Here is a 26,194-nt window from a genome sequence, read left to right as displayed (position 1 = left end):
TCAGATACAGTATTAGGGACCACTAAGGTCTATATAAAAGAGACTTCAGATACAGTATTAGGGGACCACTAAGGCCTAAAAGAATCCATAAAGCAGCATGGCCTAAGTCTGACCACTGGGAAATGTGTGGGAATCTCAAGCGGTGTTGATTAGCGTGAATGGGAATAAAAAGTTTTCTGAAACTTTGCCATGACATCACCAACTAACGAAGAAGTAGAGGAAGGCTGTTGGCTGAAGCCGTTCCCTCTCACCTTGTTGTGGTAGACGCTCCCGTTCTTGGCTACGGCACATTGGCGGTCCACCAGGAAGCAGTACCTCCTCCTCTCCTCGGACAGAGCGTTCTTGTAGCCCTCAGCGATGTAGTTGTCCAGCTCACTCTGCTTATTGCTGATGGCCTCCACATACTGCAGAGAGGAACGTAAAAAAAAGAAGGATGGCCTGTTAAAAAAAGGGTGTGAAGAAAGTCTCTCTCTTTTCAGACATGCATTTTCTAGGGTAAAGCTTTAAAGAAGTTCCTTTGCAACTCATACATTACCTATTGCTCCAAAACTGAAAGATTGACATCATATATTCCATGCACAAGATTGATTCTAAGAGTAATTTTACCTTTTTTTTAAAGCAGCTAAAGACACAGATTTTTAGTCACGTGTTCAATTAGCCACATTGTTGATTGTAGTACTGTGTTAATATTCCCTGCCTTGGTTATTTATTGTAATTCATTGCGATTTGTAGTTGTTATCAATGGGTTTTAAATGTATTATGTATTTGACCTGTGAAGCACTTTGTGACTGTCTGTAATAGTGCTATTTAAATACATTTTACTTTACTAACTGTTGGGATAGGGTTAAAAATTCAAGACTTGACAGTAGAGTGTCACAGAAGTGTAAGAATTAAGGGGCAACTTCTACTTTCCCTGAGCATTAAATGATGAGGAAATGTTTAATTTACGTTTGTGGCTCGCAAATCAATGTAAAATAACACCTAAAACACTCAACAGTAACATATCTTCCTATGAACTATGTCTCGAGACCTTTGAGCACCACAAACTAAATTCCACAGTGTAAATTTGGTGAATCAAAGCCTCCACATTTGAGGCTTTGAGTGACTTCTGCAGATGATGAACAGTATTTTAATGGCTTTTTGTGAATGGACTGTGCCGTGTTAAACTAAATCAGGCGTCATACACCACAAACGTGACATATAAAAAGCAGACAAAGTGTGCTTTGAAAGTCAAATTGCTGTACATTTAGAAAATGCCACAGCAAATCAGACCTGGAAACCGTGAATTAGAACAAAAGAAGACAGATCATAGATGTGGCTATTATAATGGACAAAAGTTGTACTTTTCCAGGACAAAGCCAGCCAATATCCCTTTGCTCCAGGAAACAACAACAACAACAACAACCTTTGAGCTAGCAAGCTACACGCTGAAAATGGAAAGTTTTTGAAGAAGTTGAACACGTTCCTTCCCTTAGTATTTTGCAGAGCCACCGTCGCTGTGTCCTGAGCATAGCGTTGATTGTAATTGGTTGTAAAGAACTGTAAATTGTATCTCAGAGTAATCTGTGCGGTAGCCAGACTTTAGTCCACAGGGTTGCTGAGATAGGTCTGGGATTTGATAAAGGTGACTGGAGTCAGTATTTCCTGTAGCTGAATGAGAGCTCCTGCCTCTCCAACACTACCTCCCTCACCCTTCCCCTGCCTCCGACTTTAAAACCCATTTCACCTTCCACTCCTTCAAGGACTCAGCCCACAGAGTCCTCTAAGAATGAATTAAGGTGCAGGACATCTCCTCTCTGTCAAACAAGTGGAACCACATATCCACGTCTAGCCTCACTTTGACACACTAGACACGCACAAACACACAAGGCAGAGTGTTGTGATCACCCACTCAGTCCTCGGGTTCACTCATGTAACTGAAAAAGTTTCAAGATTCCCACGGTGTTGAATAATGAGAAACAACCTTCTCTGAGTGTGAGACAGCGCTGAGGTGTCGATGACCGCGGCCGGGTTGTTGTGCAGAGAAAGTAAGCCGCCTACGCACTGGCACATGTGCCTGTCTGGTCTAACTGACACCAGTTCTGTGAAAGGCAAAAGACGGGATGAGGAAAACTAACTGCTGGCGGTGAGTAATGAATTTTAATGAGGGACCCAACGCTGTGCTGTAATCACATCACATATTAAGCATAACCAGAGGTGCTAATTAGGAAATAAATCATGCATTAATTAGTACACGTCTGCCTAAACAACAAACTAATGAAATGTACTGAAAGGGTCCGTCTGCAATGATTTCTAACTATATATGTAAACCTTCACACACACACACACACACACAACAACTAAGATAAAGACGGAAGGAACACAAGCATGGTTTGTTGTTGACAGCTGGTAATTCAACATTCCTTTCATTGTCATTCAGAAGAACACAGAAATGTGTAAAGCATGAATGAAATTACGAGCACGGCTCCTTTAAAAACACTTTATTTCCAAACGTATTAGTTTTTTATCTGAACTAAACTCACTTTACTTCTCCTCACTTTAGTCTAATATTAATATTAATTGAAAATGTATAATAAATCAGATCATCATCTAATAAAAGTCTCATGGTAAAAAGTAAAAGAATGCAGTGTTTGAGGCTATGGTTTGGTTTCTATTGGTGCTTGTTACCTTTATGATTACTGTTATCATACGTGTTAGGGTATGTAGAAAAGATGAACTCATACTTTATCTATTTCAACATCTCGTATGCCTGTACTGCTTTTAATATTGTATTAAGATCTCCATCATGGATTATACTTCATTTTTTGTGTCATTGCTTATCACTGCTTTGCATGTCTGTATCGTTTAAGACGATGGCTCTAATTTGTGTGGCTTCTTGAGAAAGCTTATTTTGTTGCTCTAGCTGTCTTTATGGTGTCTTATTGACTTCTGCCTGTACATTTTAACCCATACTAAGGCTGTTTTCTGTCACTCTGGTCTCAAAAACATCTGGCAAGAGGAGCCAGTCAACTCAAAGTGCACCTTTGTATACACATGGGACATGCTTCACTCTCCATATCATGTACCAAACACACCCCATCCATTTGGCGGTGTATTTAAGCTGCAAAGTTTCCCCATCTCTGCTGCTGCTGCCCTGTACCCGTATTGCTGCCTTCTCTGTAAGCCCCCCCCCCCCCCCTGCACCATCCACCTGCAGGCTCTGGCCAATGGGAAATTACTCCCTAATATGTAATGTAAACCCAATCTGCGGAGAGTGATGAAGTCTTGAGTTGTCTGAATGTTGATTAATGTGCGTTGTCCTTTATGGATAAAATAAATACAATTGAAAACCTGTTGTAGAGAATCTAAGTACAACAAGTTGAAAATGAGTTTCACTTTGGGATAAGAACAATTTTTTGGTTCTGTGGAAAATCTGAAGACTTTCTATAAACGTTCCTTTATCCAACTGCCTCCCTGCTTCGCCTCCCCCTCAGTCTGTATTTCAGCTTTAAGTCATTTTCATATAGACGACACCCTTCCACTAATGGACTGATAACTGTAATGACCCGATGGCCCGGGAGGAGGGAACAGGGAGGAGACCAAGGCTGCAGGCCCCCACTATTAATGTCATCCTCTTCAATACCCAATGATTACAGACACATTAAACCTCATTAGCATTAAATACAAGGTGGAGCAGAGTCATAAAATAATGATGCCATTACTTTACTGTGAACTGTTTGATAGTTACCTCCGTCTAAATATCCTGGCACTTACTTTAATTTTCCCTAATTAAAAGTCCATATTAGATATACAAATTAGTGAATGAACCTGAACTGTTTTATGTTCTAACACACTCTTCCTGATTGGAGTGATGCTCTAATGAGTGAAAGCTGAGTTAATTTACTCCTGGAGTGATAAGCACTCTCTTCTTTTCCATTTTAGACAAGTTCAACCACCTTTTTAAATTTAATACAATTTTATTTTTAGTATCAAATCACAACAACAGTTATGTTGAGACACTTTACAGATAGAGTAGGTCTAGACCACACTCTATACTTCATAAAGTCCCAATTTTTCGGTCCCTTTTTCTCTTGAATCAAGCTTTTAAGAACTAACAGTGGTTACATATATACAAACTATCTTAGAGTATTGTATTTAAAGAGGAAAAGGTTACAAAAATAACATTTGATTTAGTATTTTCCAGTTTTCCCAATGATTTGGGGGAATATTCATAAACATCCCTTCTGTGGTAGTAGTAGGTTTCTGTGGTGGGAAACGTGAATGTACTGATGGGCCACATGGAGGAGCCACAGTGCCACACCTGTACAATGATTTTATTATTTATTAATACACACAGTGTGGACATGTTTATCCTTGTGTTGTTTATATTCTCTTTTACCTTTTTATATTTAGAGATTGTGTGACATGCACAAACAACATCATGACAAATTCCTTGTATGTATGAAAAACATACTTTGCAATTAAAGCCTTTTCTGATTCTGAATGTGAATCTCTCTTCTTCTCTGATCCTCCAGTGTCTGACCTTTAGAGGTATTAAATCAAAGAGCAACCGGAAGAGACGTCAAAGGAAATCATCGGCCAGAAAGTGGCCATTTGGCAGAAAAAAAGAACAATTTCTAAGAGCTTAACCAGGTCGTTTATGTGGGCGCACTATGGCTGAATGTGCACTGATCACCCACAGAGAAATATGGAACGGTGACAAGTGGAGAGGAAGATGAAGACCTCTTATTAGTCATGCAAACCGCGGAGGTGGAGAGGCTTTCAGAAAAAACACCCTGCAGTGACCGTGTTGATCAGATTCAGACCAGCAGGCGATCAGCAGAGAGGGACTGACAGACAGCCACATGGGGTTGTGTGCTGGAACTAGATTTGTCCCCCTTAAAAATATGATTGGTTTTGAGACATTAAGTCCATGTTGTCACTGTATTATATGCTATGGGGTTTTCAATGTTTTCAGTGGTTTACTAATTGAGCAGCTTTGTATGAAAGAAGGGAAGTTTGGGGTTCCCTGCTGGAGCTGCTGTCCCCGCGACACAATACTGGATGAGCGGACGAAGATGGACGGATGGATGGATGGATGGATGGATGGATGGATGAATGGATGGATGGATGGATAAAAGAATTTTATACCAAACCCACGCCCTCGCTGAAATACCTTGTGAGCTCTGACAGGGAAACTAAACCCCAGATCTTTAGTCTCTCTGCTCATTCCACACATCTATATTCCCTTTTGTCTTCATAAAAGCTCAGTTTTTTGGGTCGGCAGCTTATTAAAACTTAAGTCATGGGTTATTTACGCTGTTGGAAGTGAATGTTCCCCATCCCCACACAGCAGCTTTTAGGCATTCTCCCGTTCACACAAGTCAATGCAGAGCAGTCGATATGTCCAACAGTTTAGTCTAGACTGGTATTTCCCCACAGAATAAATCCTAATGACTTTGGTGATATTCTCCTCTAGTGCCACCATGATGTCTGAATCATCTCACCCCTTCTTATTGTTCTCTTTGGTACACAAACACAGCTCTCATCTCATGACGTGCAACCATCTTCTCTGATCTCATCCCGTTTAAAAAAAACAAAAACCATCAGGATCCAAAATCTAGGCAGGTGGAAACTGTTTTCACACGTGTCTCACACAATAGAAGGAATTCCCACTCTCTCTTCCATTCACCTTGGCTTCCTTCTCATGATGGGATGATAATTGTGTGTTTAGATTGGTGTTATTACACCGCACTCGCGTGTTGGGAACCACAAAATGATGCAGTTATCTGTTAATATCAGTTAGTTGCAATGTTGCTTCCCACTGGCAAATATCTCCTCAAGAAGTATCCAAAGGCCTGAAAGCATAGGTGTACCCCCCCCCCCCCCCCCCCCCCCCCCCCCCCCGAATAACCGAAACTGGCTAGGGCTTCAAGAGGTAAACAATGCAGACAGTAGCAAAGATTAGAGGGAAATGTCGAAAAGTAAGCATTATTTCATATTTACTGATCTATTTTCTAGATCAGTCGGGGTCCCGGGACCCTTTAATTTGACTAAATTAACGATGACTTAATTCACGCCGTTAGAGATTAATACGTGCCAGTCAACTAACTGAATGGACTGACTGTTTAAGCACTAATCATGATGTCTAATGTATTCGCATTTCTTCTTAAGACAGAAAAACTAAAGATGTCTGCAGAGCATGATGCAGTGAAAGTGAATCATCTAAAGCCACAAACTACCCGTTTCTACCAAGAAATGTACATTACATTACTTGTCATTTGGCGGATTTTATCCAAAGAGACTTACAAGTCTCTCTATATGTCAGAGGCTGCATGCCTCTGGAGCAACTAGGGTTTAAATGTCTTGCTCAGGGACACAGTGGTAATGTATCATTGGTGATCCCAGTGGGATTCACACCCAGGTCTCATATCCACTGCACCATCGCCACCCCCAAATGTCCCAGGAGAGTTTTCAGACTGTACAGTGGCAGCAGCTCAGTGCTTCATGGCCCCTGAGGGACACGTTGGAAACGGGTGACTTTCCATCACCTACAGTTTTAATACCAACAGAAATTTATGAGCGGGAGTGAATGGCGATGACTTTATCCTGTGATGGGTTCTTTGTTCTTGCCGCTCCAAAAGGCATCAATGAGCTGTCGCTTCACATTATACCTCATAATGTAGAAGTAACAACACATCCACACAGGCAGGCTTTCAGGATTTGCAGAAACATGGTGTATGTCTTAAGTAATCAGACAATTACCACAAATCTGGTTGGGGGAGTGAAAGAGCAGCCCTTGTCCCAGCCTCATTACCACCAATGAGGTGCCCTTGAGCAAGGCCCTTAACCTCAGACCTGCTCAGTGGCAGCAGATCTGACTGTGATTGTAAAGGGCAGCTTCCACATTATGAATGTGGAACTGTGTGAATGTGATCAGGGCGTTCCTGCGAAAGAGAGGCTGCCTCTCAATGAACCTTCCCTAAATAAATAAAGTTTTCACAGTCTCACAGTGCAGGGACTGCCAAGACCTGGTTCTCATGAGGGCCCATATGATGATGCACTTTAACCATGGCTTACTTCTTTTGATGGTATGATAACTGTGTGTCTATATCGGTGTTAACACTCTGCACTCGTGTGTTGGGATCCACTAAATAATGTAGTAAGGTTGTTAATATCAGTTGCAATGTGGCGTCCCTGTGGGATATATCTCCTCGAGAAGTTTCCACAGTCCTGAATGTGCAACAATCTGGCAACCTAAACCAACTAGCTCCCTCAGTACATCCACAGGCTACTCTAGGGCCACAGCCAGGGCTGAAACCTGTCTATTCATTTCTTAAAAAATGGATTAGTTGTTCGGTCTCTAAAATGCCAGAAACATGTGCAGCAGTGTTTCCCAAAAATGGCTCGTTTGGTCCTCAAATATCTAGTTTTGTCCTCAACTCAAAAGATATTCAGTTTACTGTCCCAGAGGACAGAAGAAACTAGAAAATATTCACATTTAACAAGCTGACAGAGAAGTTTGACTTTTTTTCCATAAAAAATGAGTCAATCCGATAATCAAAATAGATAGCGATTAAAATTAACAGCTGACAACTGATCAATGTATCCCTAACCCACGCTAACACACACACACACACACACACACACACACACACACACACACACCTACCTAGTGAGCCGTTAAAGCCCAGAGGAACTGCAGGACTTGGAAGTTCCTGTGCTGTTGATCCTCAGCGCTTCACGTATTGATTTTTGTACCGACCGGCCCCGGCGGCTCTTTCACGCTCCACCAGCCATCCATTACCGCAACACTAACAATTACACAATAACCCCCCCCCCTCCCCTGCCGTGGGCCTCTGGAACAGCCCTTAACCTCTGACACCATGTTTCCTCTGCACTGCCATGACGAGACACAACCTCCTGTGGCTCTTACTGTGTGTTTTTACTACAGTGTTTACTACTACATTTTCTTGTTTCAAAATGATCCAGATTCAGATTTTGACTCTATCCCATGAGGCTTTTTTTATTGTGTTAAAATATGTTTTTATGAAGACTTACAATTTTGCTTTTATCCAATTTTGGCAAAATAACATTAAGAGATTCCTAGCCAGTAGCCATTCAGCTCGAGACTCATAAATTCAATAGATTTGGAAAGATATCGCTCTATTTCTTCCCCAATATCTTTATCTTGTTAATCAGCCTGTAAACAATCCAGCTCAACATTGGCATTCATTTTGCTTTTTTTTTTAAAGATACATTTCTATATTGTGTTACTGTACTACTCTACATGCTCCTGCAAATTGCACCTTGGGGCCAAACAAAGGTCCTAAATTAAATTGAAAAGCCTTTGTTGCTATCCCTACTGTATTCCTATCTCATGTCTGTTGAAGGCCACAGTGGAGCAGCAGGTGAGTGCATTTCTGCAGCGTACGACATCAGCGGTCAACGCCTCATATACTCCATTGTAAGCTCAATTATTCGCTATCGACACCTCAAGCGCTGACAAGGCAGAAATGTAATCAGCCTTTCAGATTGAGCCTATTGCAGATAACGGAGGTATTTGTCCTGTCGCCCCTAGACAGGAACCCGCTGAAGGCGAGAAGGACCTGCGTGAGTCAGCAGACCGTTGGGACATACTGAACATTTCAGGTTAAAATCGGACTAAAAATCAATTAGGTTTTTGTGATTGCCATCCAGATTAAAGTCCATTACTGTCACACACACACACACACACACACACACAAACACACACACAAACACACACACACACACACACACACACAAGTCCTCATCATTCTTTCCTTTGCCTCCACTGTCGCTCTCGCTCAGCGTCTCAGCAGCTGATTGGACAGACATCACATCGCAGCAGCGTCTCCTGTGCAGGTTGTGTAAGAGAACGCCTACAGACGAGGGCACTGAGACGGTGGCTGCCGCTGTCTCCTCACGCCTTCGCTCAGGCAATTACCTGAACATGAGACATATATATATATATATATATATATATATATATATATATATATATACATATACCTCTCGCTCAACTCGACCCAGGCGCCTGCCTTAGATGTAATAAACAAATGTTATGTAATAAAGATTAAAGTGCAGCCGCTGATGAAATCGATTTAAATAGTCAACGTTTTGGAGGCACAAAAAGTTACAAAGTACATGTTGTCAAAATTGAACACTGTGTTTTAAATGTATATTCTCATGTTATTTAGTTAAATATTGATCCAATCGATTTATTTATCTGTTCTGAATGTACTTTAAAAAGAGATGTTTTTCAAGTTTTTAAGGCTCAAGTGATATTTGAGACTCCGCTGATTTCTGTAATGGAAAATCCCATATTTGTTTTTTTTAACATATCACTCCGAACACACCTCTTAGCCTCGGATTTGATGTGTTGACTCTAACTTGTTTCTAAAGTGCAAAGACTGGCTTTTCTTTACTTCCCATTTCGGTCCCAGATTTGGAGGTCAGAGGTCAGATGGACTGATAGTCAGAATGGTTAACGTTGATTTTACTCCCTCCCTCTTGCTGTCCGCTTGATAGAAGATTAATAAGCAAGTGAGAGCAAGATGTTTTGTTCATTCCAGGGATGCACTGATTATAAATATAAACACTATAAGCTTTTTGACGGCGTTCGGGTTCTGCTAAACCTTTGATTTTATTGTCACCGAACCCTATGCTTGCAGTAACCCCGCTGCGCTGGTGGACATCCCATTCAGCTCCACACGTCCCATCTCATCAGCACGTCACGGATTACCAGGCGCACTGAAGCTCAGATCCCCTCAGGAGGAGGGGGGGGGGGGGCAGAGTGTGTGCTGCACTGAAGAATCAGCGTGTGTTCGCTAAAAGCCTCTCTTCATCAGAATATAAGTGAATGATGACAACAGACTGTAAAAAATAATGGCTCTAGCATCTAGGATCCAAATGTTGCTGTACAATGAATTGCCTCAGAAATAATTGCAATTAAGAGCATATTAGTCTCTGTCAGTCAAATAATAATAAAAACTTTATTGATTACTTTTAGAAACGTAAAAAGTTTTAAATTAATTTTTATATTAATTTCTAATTCTATCCATCTTGGTATTTTTGATCCATAAATGGCCATATTTGGACAAAAGGGAGGAGCTGGGGGAAGGATGACACGACCAAGCCAGTGTTGTGAATGGTTTTAATGGTGCTAAGCTAAGTGCTAAAAGAGAGAACGTTTTCAACGATGCGAGTCGTCCAGTGGAGATTTACTGGCAGGTAAACGTAGACCTCCGGACACTGGTGCTGTTTATCTGTATGTATGGCATACAGAGCTGGTTTCCCTTAAGTCACTAGCTAACGTTAGCGGTAGGTAGCTAGCTTGGTTGGCAAGATGCTAAACAAGAAATTTTCAGGCAACGCAGTGCAAACGGGGTCAAAGTTAGAGATGAAAACATGGACAACCGCCAAATAACAAGTACAAGTCTGTTTCAATGTCCATGGTTAGCGTTGCTAAGCCTCGGTCCTGATTTACAGGTCGACGTGTAGTAACACCCTAAAGCATCCCCTGCTTTGTTGTCCATTTTAAAATAAATGTGCTCAGAATTTATCAAATGAACCTTATGCTGTACTGAAGAGACTTAGAGACTGAGACCCTAAACTCATTATAACAATGTTTACTGAGGTAATAAATCAAGTGAGAAGAAGGCTAATTTTTCATAGACTTCTATAGAAAGAGACTTCTTTTTGGAGCCGGTGGAGTCGTCCCCTGCTGGAAATTAGATAGAATGCAGCTTTAAGGAGCTTCAGCATTGAGTTTACTTTTAAAACCTTGAAGTGTTGTCATGCGTTTTTTTTTATACAGTGGTCTTCCAGATGGCCATGAGGATGATCTATGAGCCAAAGAGCTAAGACCCCTGTTATATTCTTTATTGATCCATAGAAACACCCGGAACTGTAGTCTGCATCATTCAAAACATCTGACACTTCAGCCTCCTACAGACATCTAAGGACATATTCAGTTTCATAAACAAACACACACACACACACACACACACACACACACACACACACACACACACACACACACACACACACACACACACACACTGACCTGCATCTCCTTGTCTCCATACTTGGACGGGTGCTTGCTGCCCTGGCTCTTCCTGCGCAGTTTTTTCAGCTCTGCCTGGCACTTCTCCAAACTCTCCCCTTTGCTCTTGTGCTCCATCTGGTACTTCTTCAGTGCAGCCTGAGGGGGGCAGCACATAGTCAGCAGGGCAACGTCAGCATCAACAGATGATATTCGACTATGACGTACATTCATTGGAAACTGCCCTGACAAGTGGTCGCCTTCTGTTTTCTAGCCAGATTGGTGCAGGATGGGAACTGGATAACTGATGGAGGATAGGACCTTGTGATGATGATGACTGGGCGAGAGGAAGTCCATCACAGAACTAACACTACTAACAATAGTTAGTAACAGCTTGTAATGTAAAACACGAGGTCATTTAGAGGCTCGGTAGTCCATTTGCATTTTATACAACAGACATTTTGACTTTAATAATCAGAATGACATCCATTGTGCTGGTACATCCCCTGTGTCAAATGATGAAATGTTTCTGGGACTGATTCCAAACTTCTGATCACCATAAATTATGGTGCCTATTTTTTTTTTATTTTCTTGCAAAACTACTAATTTTCAAAGGATGAGTCATGATTCACAGAGCAGAGTGGGAAGTGATTTATGTAACATGCTGCAGTGGTTTGGAAAGCCGGTGGGAAATCATGGATAGAGTTGAAGGATTTTGCGAGAACACGGTTCATGTATTATCCAGAACTTCACTCCTCGGAGAGGGCCTAACTGACATGGAGCAGGGGCACTTAAGCACGTGGTGGGTCAGGTACGGGGTAGCCTGGATTGACAAAGTACATTTCCACGATAAAGCCTCATTTGTCCCTCACCTTCCGCTCTGTGTTGCCGTTCTCAAAAATCACTTTGCTCTGGGAAAACAACAAGTTGTAAAGATAACTTGAATCGTGCGACAAGGCAGATCTGCTCGGTTCTTTGGGGAAATGATTGTAAAGACTTACAAAGAATATGTTTAGGGTGTTAGACTCTCTAACTGGGATGTTTCCAAGAGATCGACGCACACACCAAGCACAAGTACAAGAAGCATAGATCCCGGCTTGAGGGTCTTTGGTCGCGGCGGATGGCCGCCCACCGAGAACCAGGATCTGTCTGCGGTTTCTAACAGTTAAACAGGAAGTTTTTCCTTCCCGCTGCCGCATTTAGACTTGGTCTTTGTAAATTAAAGAATGTGGTCTGGACCCACGCGATCATTAAAGTGTCCTGAGGTAACTTCTGTAATGATTTGACATGATAAACAAAGCTGAAATTGAAATGGAATTGGCATAAAACTTTCATCAAAAAAGGGAATCTCACGTTTAGGTAGCGTGCATCCAACTCGACCTTCTTCTCCAGCTCTGTGAGCAGCTCGTTGTGGAAAGACTTCAGCTGTGAGACACACAGGGACACACAAACCTCAAAAACAATGCGACAAACACTAAATTAACTAAACCTCAAGTAATTACATGAACACAATCCCAACATATTGTTTTCAAAAAAAGAATGTGGCGTTGCAGTGTTGTGGTGCAAGAAAGACTTGAAGGGATGTCTTTGTTTTGCCATTGGAAATGTCACACCCAAAGGATTATGGGAGGATGTCTGGCATGGAAATGCATGCCAAAGTCATTGTTTATGTCTCTCTGCATGTATAGTATGTGTGCCTCTCTCTCCAAGTGTATGTGTGTGTAAGTTAAGTGTACAGTATTTTGCCAAAGAAACACCCTGCGTATGGCAACCTATATTTTTAGACCCATAGAACACCTTTTCTTTTGAATTATATCAGCAAAAATTCCTTTATTGTTGCATTTATTGACCTCTCACCATCTCTACTATCAGCAAGATACTTCCTGTAACAGCAGGAACTCCACAGCATTGAGTTTATTACCTAGACATGTAGATAAATTGTTTTTATGGAAGAGGTTCGAACTGTGTTACACAAGTTAGAATATTTCTGCATCCATTCTTTATCTGTCTCTGGATAAGAGATAAGCATCTTGCCCAATTTGAAAGTGATACTGCTATAAATATGAATTGCCTTGGAACACAACACAAAAAGATGAGATGGGAAAACTTCTCTTTAAAACGTTCTTTGCATTACGATTAAAGAGAGAAGGACCCTCACTATAAAAATCTTTTGGGGGAACTGATTGCTGCAATTTACATATTAGATTACCAGTAAACAAACCCTCATTAAGTGAAGCTGCTTCCTTCAGAAAATAAAATTCAAAGCTACTAAAGTACAATAACAGCAGGAGATAGGCCGAGTATCGGCCCAGGCCGATTATCGGGGCCGTTTTATGGCAGTTTGCAGATGATCTGCATCAGCGTTTTATTTGCCTGATAACCGATAAAGTTAAGTGTCATTCACCACTGAGTCTGACTATCTGATGCTGCGTTCCAGGCGACCTGTAACCTGTGTTTTTTTCAACCTTCTGCCATATGTTTTGACAAACGTAAACTACAATGGCGTCCCCTGTTGATGCTGTACAGACGCCGGTGATTAACAGTGAGAAATAGAAATAAATCGGCAAAATAAAGTAATTCTACACATTGTAATAAAACAATACACATTGGATTGTGTCGTACTATGAGTTATGTATATTAAATGAAGCCCAAAATACATCCCCAACTAAAAATCACTAGTTTCAGCTAGCGCTAGCTAACGTTAGCTAGAAGGGGTTGTCGTGACTTTGCCTAGAAGGCTACAAAGTCGTGAGTTTTGACTTGAAGTTGTAACTTATGGGCTAAAAACTGTGTCTGGAACGCAGAGCCACTCTCTGTTACTGGGTAGTATGCTGAAAGTTTGTCATTTATTAAATAAATGCACATCGGTTCCACATAACACTTATCGGTTTGAATAACTACTAGTAGTCAGTAACTATATCGGCCTTGAAAAAGCAGCATCGGTCGATCCCTAGTAAGATCATGAGTCTAACTGTGAATGTACAAGTGTGTCTTGCCGAGTATTAAATATTAAGAGATATGCTGTAATGTGGAGACTCTCAAAGGGAAAAACCCACAATCTGTTTGACTTCCAACTGGTGGCTTAAGAAGTGCTGATATTAGCCACAGCACCACCATCACCACATGCTCACCATCTCTTCAAGCTGGATCTGGATCTGTCTGTGCACCTCAGCCATCTGAAAGAGCACCTCCCCTGCAGAGAGAAGACAAAGGAAAGAAAGAAAGACAATGAAAAAAGAAAAGGGAGGGGAGAGAGATCAAAAGAGATAGAGTGATATTGAATCTTTCCAATGATTCGCTACATACTGTACATCGTGCAACAAAAGACCATGCAGCCACACAGAACAGATGAGAGACAGGGGTAGGGGGTTGATGGGAGGGGGGGGGGGGGGGGGGGGGGGGGGGGGGGGGGGGGGGGGGGGGGGGGGGGGGGGGGGGGGGGGGCAAGGCAATGGAGAAGATGAAACATCTGCCGTGATACTGAAGAAGCAGACAAAACTTATTAAAAAAGTGACAAGATCAAAAGAACAAAATGCAACACAGACAGAAAAATGAAAAATCAAAAGAGCTAATCAATATTTTAAATACTGAACCCAAGGGTTGTCCAATGCTAACAGCAGCACTGCTAATTAGGATCGGGCATCGAGAACCGGTTCCAACTTTTAAAAATTTGGATTCAATTGGAATCGCATTGAATCTGATCATCGGTCCCAAATTAGTGCGCAATACTTTTGGTTTCCGTGGCGGCCACCGTATTTCCAGGCATTTGTAAGTGGCGCTCTATAGTGTGGCTTTATTTTACGTTGCAAAAAAAACCTCGGAATGAACTGTAAATCACCACCGAATCAAAATAAAATCTTCCTCTCATCTGTGAAATACCACCACTACCACTATGACACCCACTCTCGGAGCACCTGGCCTTACCCTGCAGACTGAATCACTGGGTCAGTCCCTGTCCTGTCCCTGCATGCGGCTCATAATTATACATCCCTTAGTACATTTTAATTTTATCATCCTGTTTATGATGTATGTGTATGTTGTGTGTGATGTCTTTCAGCTACTGGGACTTTGAATTCCCCCTTGGGGATCAATAAAAGTATCTATCTATCTATCTATCTATCTATCTATCTATCTATCTATCTATCTATCTATCTATAGCAAGGGACCCGTTGCCACTCCACCTATCAATGAATCGCAATGGAGACTCGATAAGAACCGGACTCTAAAGGAAGAATTGGAATCCAAAATCAAAGCGATGCCCAACCCTATTGCTAATAAACACACAGAAACAGCATAACATATTTATGAATTAAGTATATATTAACATCAAGACATATGTGTTGTGCTTAAGCAGAACAGAGGGGGGAAAAAAAGCTGAAAAAAAGCTAAAAACAAGAAAAAAAGTTAAAAGAAGAAACATAAAAGATAAGAAAGTTATGGATGATTCATGCAGCCAGGGAGGTGCGTGTCGTTTTAAGATACCTACATGCTGCCTCCTCTGAATATGCAATGCATTGTAAAACAAAAAGAAAAAAAAAAGATCTAGTTTGAGCAAAGAACAGAGGGATAGAGACCTGGAGAGACAAAGACAGATCAAACTACCCCAAGAAAGATGAGACAAAGGACAGGTTTTCACACAGAACAACACACAGACAGGCAGTTAGTCAAACCCTCCGCTTGTTTGCTGTCTCTGTTCACAACTAACAACAATCGCCATTTCGTTGTGTACCAATCAGATGACCAGGGCAATTAGTCCAATGGCCTTTCTATCTATCTATCTATCTATCTATCTATCTATCTAACTGAACATTAGTTTAATCGCAAATTGAATCCTAACCGCAATATTTGGCAGAAGATTGCGGTCACATCTTCCCCCCAAAATCGTTCAGAAACACTTTGCTTTCACTTTACTTAAAAGGTATGTGCAGCAGAGTGGCATGAGAATCTTAAACGTTTCTGACATAACAACACTTCTTTTAGTAAGAGTAACTCAAGAGCAACTCTAACCCTAACCCTAACCCTGTGGCTTTGTCATGAAGAGTCACGACACTGTCACGACACATGAACCTTGTCACTCTTATGTAGATACCTTCAAGTTACCAATTTTCTTTTACACAAAGAACCTCACGCTTGGTTGTTTAAAAGCTATGTAATAAGTAGCGTTGGACCAATACTTCCGTATATACAACGTCAGCTGATAAGTAACAAAGAAATATGTTTGCTGTCATTTAAATGTCCTCCAGAGAGAACCGTCATGTTTATTTTTGAGGCGTGACCAACGGGCTTCCTTCAAGTGAGTCTGTACGCAATTGGATAGTCCTTCCACCAATCAGACCAGCGATCCGGGTGAAATCAAACCGCCGGCTGAGTGGGCGGGGCTTACTCAGACTAACACAGGACACAACGTTGTCAAGGTTCTTTCACAACCAAAACTTCAAAACATGTTTGTTGAAGATGAACATGTGTATGTGCCCATTAAATAATGTTCATCATTCCATCATTCCAATTCATCATTATACATTCTCAAATATTGGTATCTCCCTTAAAAAAGTTGCATAATTCTAATCAAGCTCCAGAACTTGAGTAAGATATTTCATATTTGAGCACCATCAAAGATGACAGCAATAGTGAATAAAAGTAATCTAATACTATTGTCTTAACTGATAATTGTATTGATAACACATGAAAGACAAAGTAAACACTTGTTTCAGGAGAATATGGGTTAATTCTACTTAAAACATCCTACAAAACATCTTCTGCAGTTTCTTATTGCATATTCACTGACATCTGGACGTCATATTGATGTATGTATCATGCAGGCTTCACTACATCTAGAATAAATATTGTGAATAGTAAACAGGGCCTTGGTGCAGATGTGAAAACGACCACGGTAGAACACAGCTGCAGCAGCAGCACAAAGCGCTCAGAGCCAATTTATCCGAAATGAGCCCACTAATAAGCATTAAGAACACTCATCTGCCTCCTGCATAATGTGTGCTGACATCAGATAATGCACTTTAAGAGCATCGCTGACACGGAGGACTGCCGAGCGCGAGGTGTGCGGGTGCTGGCCGACCTGTGGACAGTGGACAGTCCGAGGGGGACACACGGTGGAAGTGGGCTGTCTCAACAGGATTAATGGGCTCAATGGAAGTGCTGCGGTCACGCAGACGAGACTCAGTGGAAGTAGAATGGATTTAGGAAAAGTTAGAATAGGATGTGGGACGGAAATAAGTGAATATTAACTTAAAGGTCCCATGATATGGTGCTCTTTGGATGCTTTTATATAGACCTTAATGGTCCCTAATACTGTATCTGAAGTCTCTTTATATAGACCTTAGTGGTCCCTAATACTGTATCTGAAGTCTCTTTTATATAGACCTTAGTGGTCCCTAATACTGTATCTGAAGTCTCTTTTATATTAAAGTAATGGGGGGGCCAAATGCTCTGGGAGGGCAAAACAGAGAAAGGGGAGGTAATTTTGCCCCTTATGACCTCATAAGTTCTACTCAAACATGGAGTCAGTTTCAGCAAATATGACAGAAAGTTAGTTTTATAAGGTTTACCTACTGCACCTTTAAATTCGACATGCTCGTAAATAACTTTACTACATTGCATTAAATGGATTACATGTATCTGACGGCTGAACACAACGCTTTAACAACACCACCATCCAACTTTACAGCCGCTTGTACTATGGCAACTGCACTTTACTTTACTTATTTACAATAACTTATTTGAAGCCACTTTACTTTACTTCAGTCTACCTTCTGCACATTGTCTATTGGTTTCTTTTGTGTTTCCTTGTTTGTTTTGCTTTCATTGTAGAGAATGCTGCTGTAACAAGGGAATTTCCCCGCTGTGGGATGAATAAAGTATCATCTAATCTAATCTAACTGTACTTTAAAGACACACATTAAAGAGAGGGTAAATGCATAGCACATTAGTTACAGAAAACCACAGATTATTAGGGGGCTTAGTCATGGCTTACTCTTAGGTTTTTATGTTAATTTCATTTTATGCCGTTTAGTTTTTTGAAATATCTCTGAATATTCATTATTCAACTTCCATTGGGAAATAGCGGACTTCTACCTGCTAGAGCTAAGCCGCTTACTGATAATCAGAGCTGGTCACAACATCTGAGGCTTAGAGGGGAGTAAAGCACATTGTTGTCTGCACTCAGCATGCGTGGGTCAATCAAATGCTACACCAATGTGGCTTTTGCCAACAAAAAACTGCCCAAATAAATAGTGAAGCATCCCTACGACAGCAAGCTAGACACGAATACTGCCTTTCCTCTCAGTCTGACAGTCAGCGGGATCGTCATGCCAGTGCCTACAAATGGAAACTAAATGCAGGATTTGAATTGAGTCCATGACCGTTTCATCATTCTGGCAAATTCTCAACCCGATTAAGCGAAAAAACAAACAAATGGGCACGTCATTGTTGTCTAATTCTCACAAGATCCCTCGTTAAGTCTAAGATTCAGAGGTTTACAGCACACGTGGAGGAGAAATTAAGCAAGGTAATACATCTGAGAATTAGGGCTTGTGTATTAACCCTGGAAAACCAAAGTGGGGTCAAGTTAAAAAAACCTGCATCTTAAAACACCCCATGTGGTCTCAACCTACTCAGCTGACAAACAAGTGGGCGAGTATGTGTTTATATGTGTGTGTGTGTGTGTGTGTGTGTGTGTAGAACAGGCCCATCACCCAGTGTAGCTAACACAAAGGCAGCCTCACATTTGGGTATATTACCTTGGCTACTTTCAGTACAACTCCAAGACTCGACAGAGGCAAAGAGAGAGAGAGAGTGTGAGAGAGAGTGTGAGAGAGAGAGTGAGAGTGAGTGAGTGAGTGAGTGAGTGAGAGAGAGAGAGAGAGAGAGCACAATGAATGGCCGTATTGACACAGGCGTTTCTTGCATCTCTGCAGGGACCGCGTTATAGGAGCCTGAAAGCAAACACAAGCAGCTCTAATCCCCCAGAATGCTCCAGTGGAGGGAGTACAAGGTGACGCGGGGAGATTTGTCCTCCTGACAGCCACATGATTGACACCGTTATTGTTGTGTTCTTCTGGGTCCTTAATTTCTCTAAACACCGGCTGCATATGTGTGCACTCAAACGCACTCGAGGACACACATTCCCACTGCAGACAGTGTAATTCCTCATTAGTATTTACATTTTAAGCACCCAGTTGACTACAGAGTGACTTTTTGTTGCAAAACCAATTTATCCCAATATTGTAAATCTGCAGAACATAATCCTGAACTGTGCTGGAAGAAATAAACAAAATGTCCCCATGTTCCTAGTTATAAAATACAATCACAAATTCTGTCGGGTAAGCAATGCAGTCATGTCATAGCTGGGCTCTGTTTGATATCTTTACTTCTACAGCATGTTGAAAAGAAAAATGAATCCTTTTAAAAAAGGAATGAGGCTACAGAAGATCGATTGTAACGACGAGCTATCCATAATCGCTACAGGCCGGCTGATGGGGTCCAGAATGGAGACTGACTATCTGAGACAGCAGACACAAGCTGGAAACGAGGGATGAAAGGGACGGCGGAAGAGAGAACACAAGATGAAAAGAGAGATCCAATCTGAAAGCTTTTTTCACAAGATGGAGCTCAGCTGGTCAGTACGACCCCCCCGGGCATCTAAATCAACATTTCTGGCTTCTAATTGTTTACCGCGGTGGAAAAGCGGAACGTAAAGATTTTTTAAAAATGATTTTCTTCAAGTAATCCATCACCTGGTCCATCCCTGTCACGGTTTGCCTCCACGGAGTTAGAACATCTGTCCTGTACACACCTGGTTCTTAAAAGGTGTTTCTGGGATGTGAACACAAGCGGACCGCCGAGACACATCGGCGTCACATCTGTGTCTGTCAGGCGTCTCCAGATGTGTTCAGATTGCATCACTTTCGTCAGAAGGTTAAAGACAGCGAAGAAGAAGTATTCAGATGTTTCACTGAAGTATTAATACCACATTGTAAAAATTACTTAGTTGCAAGTTAAAGTCCTGCATTGAAAATGTAACTTAAGTAAAAGCATGTAGAATAGAATAGAATAGAAAGCCTTTATTGTCATTATGTGCAACGAGATTGAAGCAACTCCTTTACAATGTCAACATGAAATATATATACTATATAAGTGGTGCAGAAGAAAAGAAAAGGGCGGCTGAACGAGGTGAATAGTTACTAAGACAACTACTGTATACTGTATATAAAACAGTAAGAAAGATAAATATGGGTTTTATACTGTACGCATTATCAAAATAGTATTACACTTTTATGAAATGCACAGTTATTGGTGTATCAAAAGTATCAAATATTAAATTTTGCACAATAATGAATTTGCACCGAATTTTCTGTGTTGTCAACATAATTAAATATTAAATATTAGTATGTACATTATCATCAGGGAAATGTACTTTGACAGAACGATTTACTGACAGCTTAGCGATTAAAAATGGCTACAAGCCAAACAATTGGGGTGAAAAGTTTTACTATTTTCACTTTTATAAACTTGGAAAACCACAGGAACAGGGAACAAAACAGGAATTTAAAACCTAAAAAGAAAATTCACAATGTCTGTTTATCTATGTTGTATAGAACTGTGTGTGTGTGTGTGTGTGTGTGTGTGTGTGTGTGTGTGTGGTCTGGCAGCAAGCTGATTTCCTGCGGTGCCTTAGACCAGAGTGTGTACTTCACATTAATATTATCAGAATCATTAAGTCACCATTTGGCTGAATCCAAACATCAAGGACAACTCGACACCTCAAGGACATTTAATAGTCTGAAGTTATTAAAGCCACGTTAACTAGCCCTTTGGATTCATTCGCTCATTCAAACACTACACAATCCCTCCCGGACCTCTTCTAGAAAGTCAAATGGCACTCAGGAAGACATGCGGCGCACTGTTGACAACACAGCGTGTTTGAAAGAGTGGATAAATGTGAGACTGAAGACACAAACAGGACATGGAGGCAGGTGACAGGTGGTGTGGGTCGTAATGAATGGCGGGTGGGACAGGGTCTTTGCCCTCAGAGACTGTCTGCAGGCTGCTAAGGAGCCGGGAACACATCCCTCTCCGTCTCGCCTTCCTCTTTCTTCTGTGTCTCTCGTTCCTCCCCCCCCCCCTGTCCTCCCTCCCGTCCTGGGCTAACTCTATGGGACAAGGACTTTCTACAGGGCAGAGGTAGTAAGGGGAAGCTAAATTGGTACAGTGGCGCTGATCTGATGACGCGCAAACAGGTGAAGATATAGCCACATGTCCCATCTGACAGCGGTCACTTGGGTTTTGGTAATTAGACTGTAACTTGACCCCGGTTGGAAATTAAAATAAAAGACAAAAAAAACTAATGTCCACAGTAAGTGGGTGCCATAATCCTGAAAGTTATCTAACCCTTGTGTTGTCTTCCCGTTGACAAATGTTTTTCCCCAAATTTTTCTGTCACTTTTTTCAACATTTTTGTCACTTTTACAGATGTTTTTGTCGATTTTTTGGTGTTTTTGGAAGCTTTTCACCAAATTTTGGTCCTTTTTTTCATTGTTCTTTTATCAATTCTTTTTGTTTATTTCAGATAGAGAAACTTTTGGAAGATGGGTCAAATTTGACCAGAGGACATCAGCAGGGTGGAGCATACAGTGGTAAAAAATGCCCACTATTAGAGCATGCGACCATACAAAGAGGTTTATTCCTCAACGCAGAGGTCACCGGTTCGAATCCGACCTGCGGCAGGTTTCCTGCACACCTCTCTCTCGCTCTCTCTCTCTCTTCTTTCATGCTCCCCTGGTAATTTAAGGTAAAGATGCCAAAAAAATGCCCACTGTGCCCCTCTGTTTGCCCAAGTGTCCATGTGATTAGAAAAATGCCCCCCCCAGGTAAAATCAAACGCCCTCTCATCAGTCCCAGTGTATAACTAGCACCCGAGCCCATGCTGTTGGCCCAACTGCCAACAGTTTAATCAAGTGCCCCAATGATTGGCCAGAGAGCCCCTCTGTGTGGCCCAACTGCCCCTCCAGGTGGCTCTAGCATTGCCCTTGCTTGACCCAAGTGTCTCTGTAGTTCCCTCCAGTGTCCCCATGATTAGCCCAATAGCCCCTCTGGCTGGCCAAAGTACCCAAGAGTATCCTAGAAGCTGTTTCTTTCTCATTTTTGCCTTTGCCCAATAGTTTGTGCACACCTCTGCACAGAAACACTCACATACTGTTTTAAAGTTTTCCATTTTTCTTGTCTTGAGATGAGAAATGAACATGCAGAAGAAGAAGAAGAAGAAGAAGAAGAAGATTAAGAAAATCATAAAACTGATGATTCAAAATGCCACAATCTATCGTTTTAGGGTTGGACACAAGCAGAGACTGTCCCCTGCAGGATAGGACGGAGTGGGGGAACTATTACGTTGTGAGATGACAAGGCATTGGTAAAGGGGGGGGGGGGGGGGGGGGGGTAAAAACTAACTAAATACTAAATACACTTGAGTGCTCTTGCTGCAGTTTCCCTCTTCACAGCGTGATCGCTGGCAGAATTCAGATTGGGGTTTAAGCTCCAGGTAAACTCAGCCTGTGTGCTGGCTCAGAAAAACCAGGGTCACGGCGAGGTCACCAGTTGTTGTTTTTCTTCAAATTGGAAGATGTTAAACGAGACACAATTGGAGGGGACATAAGAGTCAATGTTGACCTGGGCAGTCTATCAGTCTATCGTCTCAGCTCTCAGAGTCCCTGAAGATGTAGCTTCCCCGTCCTTGTTTAGGAGTATTTATTACTCCTTCCCTCTTCCCCTCTGCTTCCAATGAGCTAACACTCATGCCGCCATCCAGCTGTGCAGAATGAGAGGTGATTCCCTTCCAGCGTAATTATTTCAGAGACAAATGAGGAGAAAATTATACAGTAAAATTCTGATGACTATTGAACAGCAGGAAGGATTTTCTTAATATTTCTGACCCTCCAGAATAAAAGTCTCCCCTGCGGTTGCCTAATTAAGTCGGTGGTATCACTGCTTGTTCCTGTTTGAGAACGCCTCTCCATCCTTTAACAGCATGCCTGATGAAGTGGAGGAATGTGCCTTGAAGGCCGACACGCTCTTCTAAACCGTGTTCCTACGAATTAATTAACCAAAGGGATAATTGTGTCCTGGACCTCAAATTTGGCCGTGTGATTTTACCTTAAATTGTTTGAGATGGAAGTTAAGCTGAAGCGTGGTCAGCCCTCGGCAATGGGAACATGTGAGACAATGATGAGAATTAGAAGAGAAAAAGGATGGAATAAGGGAAATTTAATAAGAGCCAAAAATAGTCTAAAACATGTGGATACACCACGTCAATTTGGGAGGAAATGTCTAGCAGAGAGCAGAAAGTTGGTCAGGAACAGTTGAGTCCTGTACTTTTAGTTTTTTTTGTATTTATTTTGATTTTAATTTTTAAAAGAGAGGGGTGAAGATCGGATCAGTACCACCAATATGGGTTACAAGCTGATTTACCAGTAAAACTTGCAAAGTTATTCATCACTTTTGATTTTTGAATAAAGCAAAATTCATTATAAAAATCCCATTTAAAAAAATAAAAAACAAGTATTTTTCAGTTAAAATCTGCAAATGCCAAAAAGATTAGAAGCCTTGGAAGTGACATAGAATATAATTCATGTCTCGATCTAGCTGTAAAGTTAGGGAGTGGACACCGTCCTCACAGGACACCGTCCTTGATATTTCTAATGTTGACATTTTCAGCACTTATTTTGAAGGCCAATTTTTTGTGATAAAAAAGCAGAAAACGGGGTAAATTTGACCCAAGGACAACATGAGGGCTAGACCCATTTTTATGTCTTTAAGGTGTTTTAGGTTGCTCTAGGAAAGTGATTTTTTATATGTTGCAATCTTGTCAATTTTATTTATAATCCTAGATTTGCATTTCTGTTTCTATCCCTGTTCTAAGGAGACAAGGATGAAAAGCAACAGCTGGAAGAGCTGAGGATGTGACAGATGGAGCTATATGACTATGTATAAACTGTATAAAACAGCAGTTTAACATCTAGAATCTACTGATCTGAAATCAGTTACATTGACAGATTTTGTAAAGCAAAGCCAGGAATCAATGCTTTTCTTCAGGTTTGAGAGCCAGAGTGCAGACCTGAATGAAGTCCTCTGCTCAAATTTGCATCTGAACAGCAGAGACCTTATATGGTCAGAGAGGGGAACCGGAACTGCAGGAGTTTCCTTCCTTCCTTCTTTTTTTTTTTACCCCTCACAACCATGTCCATATTTAGTATGCGGAAGGAAGACGACGGTGTTTTCAGCCGTGCTGACATCACCAACGAGACATTTTTGGGCTGCGGATGGAGCATTGTGCTCAGTCTCTCCTCCTCCTTCCCAAAGCACTCCAGTCGAGGCGTTTGGCTTCTTCTATTTTTAGAAACGTGTGCAGAGTCGGCGTGTTCTCCCCGGGCTGCCTGAGCTCCCACATCGATGCGGGGGCGCTCGCAGACACCGAGAACGCAGCAGTGAAAGAGGAGAGGATGAGTGGGAGGACACTCCACACACACACTGCAGTCGTGGAGCATCCACGCACACAGTCATGCAGCAGAGCAGTTGTTCAAAGCTCTGACAGCATCGGGTAAATTAAGAATGACTGAATGAAACACAGAGAGGCATCGTTTCCTCTTCCTGTGCCGAGCTGTCAGGGCTGAGCTCTCCGTGAACAAGTGTCCACCATGTGGAGATGTGAGTCAGAGTAATTTAGGCCACACGAGTGGATAATGATCACGTAAGGTTCATTTTGGTCCTAATTACTCAGTTTGAGCACCGCCTGCTCTAGCATGTGAGGGTGTACAGTATACATTATACTGTGTGTGTGTGTGTGTGTTCTTGTTAAACTGTATTTGTGGGGTCCAAAAACAGGGAATACAGTATACTTGTGGGGTCCGGACAGCTTTGTGGGGCCAAAGTGCTGGACCCCACATAATTAAAGGGCAGTTTGGGGGTTAAGACTTGGTTTTAGGATTAGGGTTTGGATTAGGTTAAGGTTAGGGTGAGGGTAAGGGTTAAGGTTAGGCATTTAGTTGTGATGGTTAAGGTTTGGGTAAGGGGCTAGGGAATGCTTTATGTCAGTGAAAGGTCCCCACAAAGATAGTGAGACGTATTGTTTGTGTGTGTGTATGTGTGTGTATGTGTGTATGTGTAGGCAGCTGAAACCTACCATTAAACTGCTGCTCTGCCTCTGCTGCCGTTTCTAAAGTGACTCCCTGAAACAGCAGATTGTTTATGTGGAAAGCTACACGCTACAATCACACGCACTAGAGGATTCTCCAGAGTGCAGCGATGAACATATCTGAGTGTAATAACCTGTTCTGCAGTTTTTTCTTATTCAGATAACAGTGTTACTGAGAAGAGGAGTTAAAACGCTACGGTTGGTTATGGGGAACTTTGGTCTAATTGTATAAATGGTAATGAGCTGTGACGTTGTTGTGAAACATGCATTTAGAGTGCACTTTAGGGTCTAGTTTGGAATGATTGAGCTTTCATTTATAAATCAACTATTCAAGTTTCAATCCACATGTATTTCATAGTCTTCCCAATAAGGGGAGTGCTTAGGTGTGGATTTCTCCAGCTGTGATGGGTATGCTCCATAGGGCTGGGCAATATGACAACATGTAAAACATCAAGACAACGTCAAAAATGTCTTTTGTGTATGTTTTTCTATGTTGTTTATATCGCAATGTCGAGAAACCAGCATCCGGACTGCGTTAACAGCAATATGTACGTTATTTAACCGGCGCTTTACATTCTGATGTTGCATGTTGTGTTTATTTTGCACTAATAAGTTCTTAAGTGCCTTTACTATGTGGTTATTTCATATACTTTATTCATTGATTTAAGTAGTGATATATATATTGTTATTGAGATATTTAATGACCTATATCGAAATGGAAGATTTGGTGTAAACCAGCACATATTTAACTGGTAGATGTAAGAATACCGGAAGATACGGAATATATAACAATACTAAGAATCTAATCAATATCATCAAAATAATGCCAAACCAGAGACAGTTTAGAACCGAGACGCCCCAACAGATCATGAGCGATTCTTTTGCCCCGTAGACCCCAAAGTAGATATTGGACCCATTCCTCACAATCCACATATCTCCAGAAC

General features: G+C 41.6%; 1 protein-coding gene across 5 annotated transcripts in view; it reads right to left on the bottom strand.

The window, feature by feature from the left end:
• Positions 1–26,194, bottom strand: part of baiap2b (BAR/IMD domain containing adaptor protein 2b) — a 69,803-nt gene that overhangs the window by 17,420 nt on the left and 26,189 nt on the right. For 3 of the 5 annotated variants that reach the window (XM_034859991.1, XM_034859993.1, XM_034859995.1), the window contains 5 exons: positions 15,534–15,545; positions 14,179–14,240; positions 12,401–12,472; positions 11,069–11,206; positions 252–404 (listed from right to left, as the gene is read on the bottom strand). In XM_034859991.1, the coding sequence (XP_034715882.1) occupies positions 252–404; positions 11,069–11,206; positions 12,401–12,472; positions 14,179–14,240; positions 15,534–15,545 (437 nt within the window). The remainder of the gene's footprint in view (positions 1–251; positions 405–11,068; positions 11,207–12,400; positions 12,473–14,178; positions 14,241–15,533; positions 15,546–26,194) is intronic. The other 2 variants (XM_034859992.1, XM_034859994.1) reach the window with 1 other exon arrangement.

The sequence above is a fragment of the Etheostoma cragini genome, chromosome 21, assembly GCF_013103735.1.
Source record: "Etheostoma cragini isolate CJK2018 chromosome 21, CSU_Ecrag_1.0, whole genome shotgun sequence".
NCBI classification, from domain to species: Eukaryota; Metazoa; Chordata; class Actinopteri; order Perciformes; family Percidae; genus Etheostoma; species Etheostoma cragini.
Note: the sequence above shows the minus strand (reverse complement) of the source record. Positions and strands in the feature narration are given on the sequence as shown.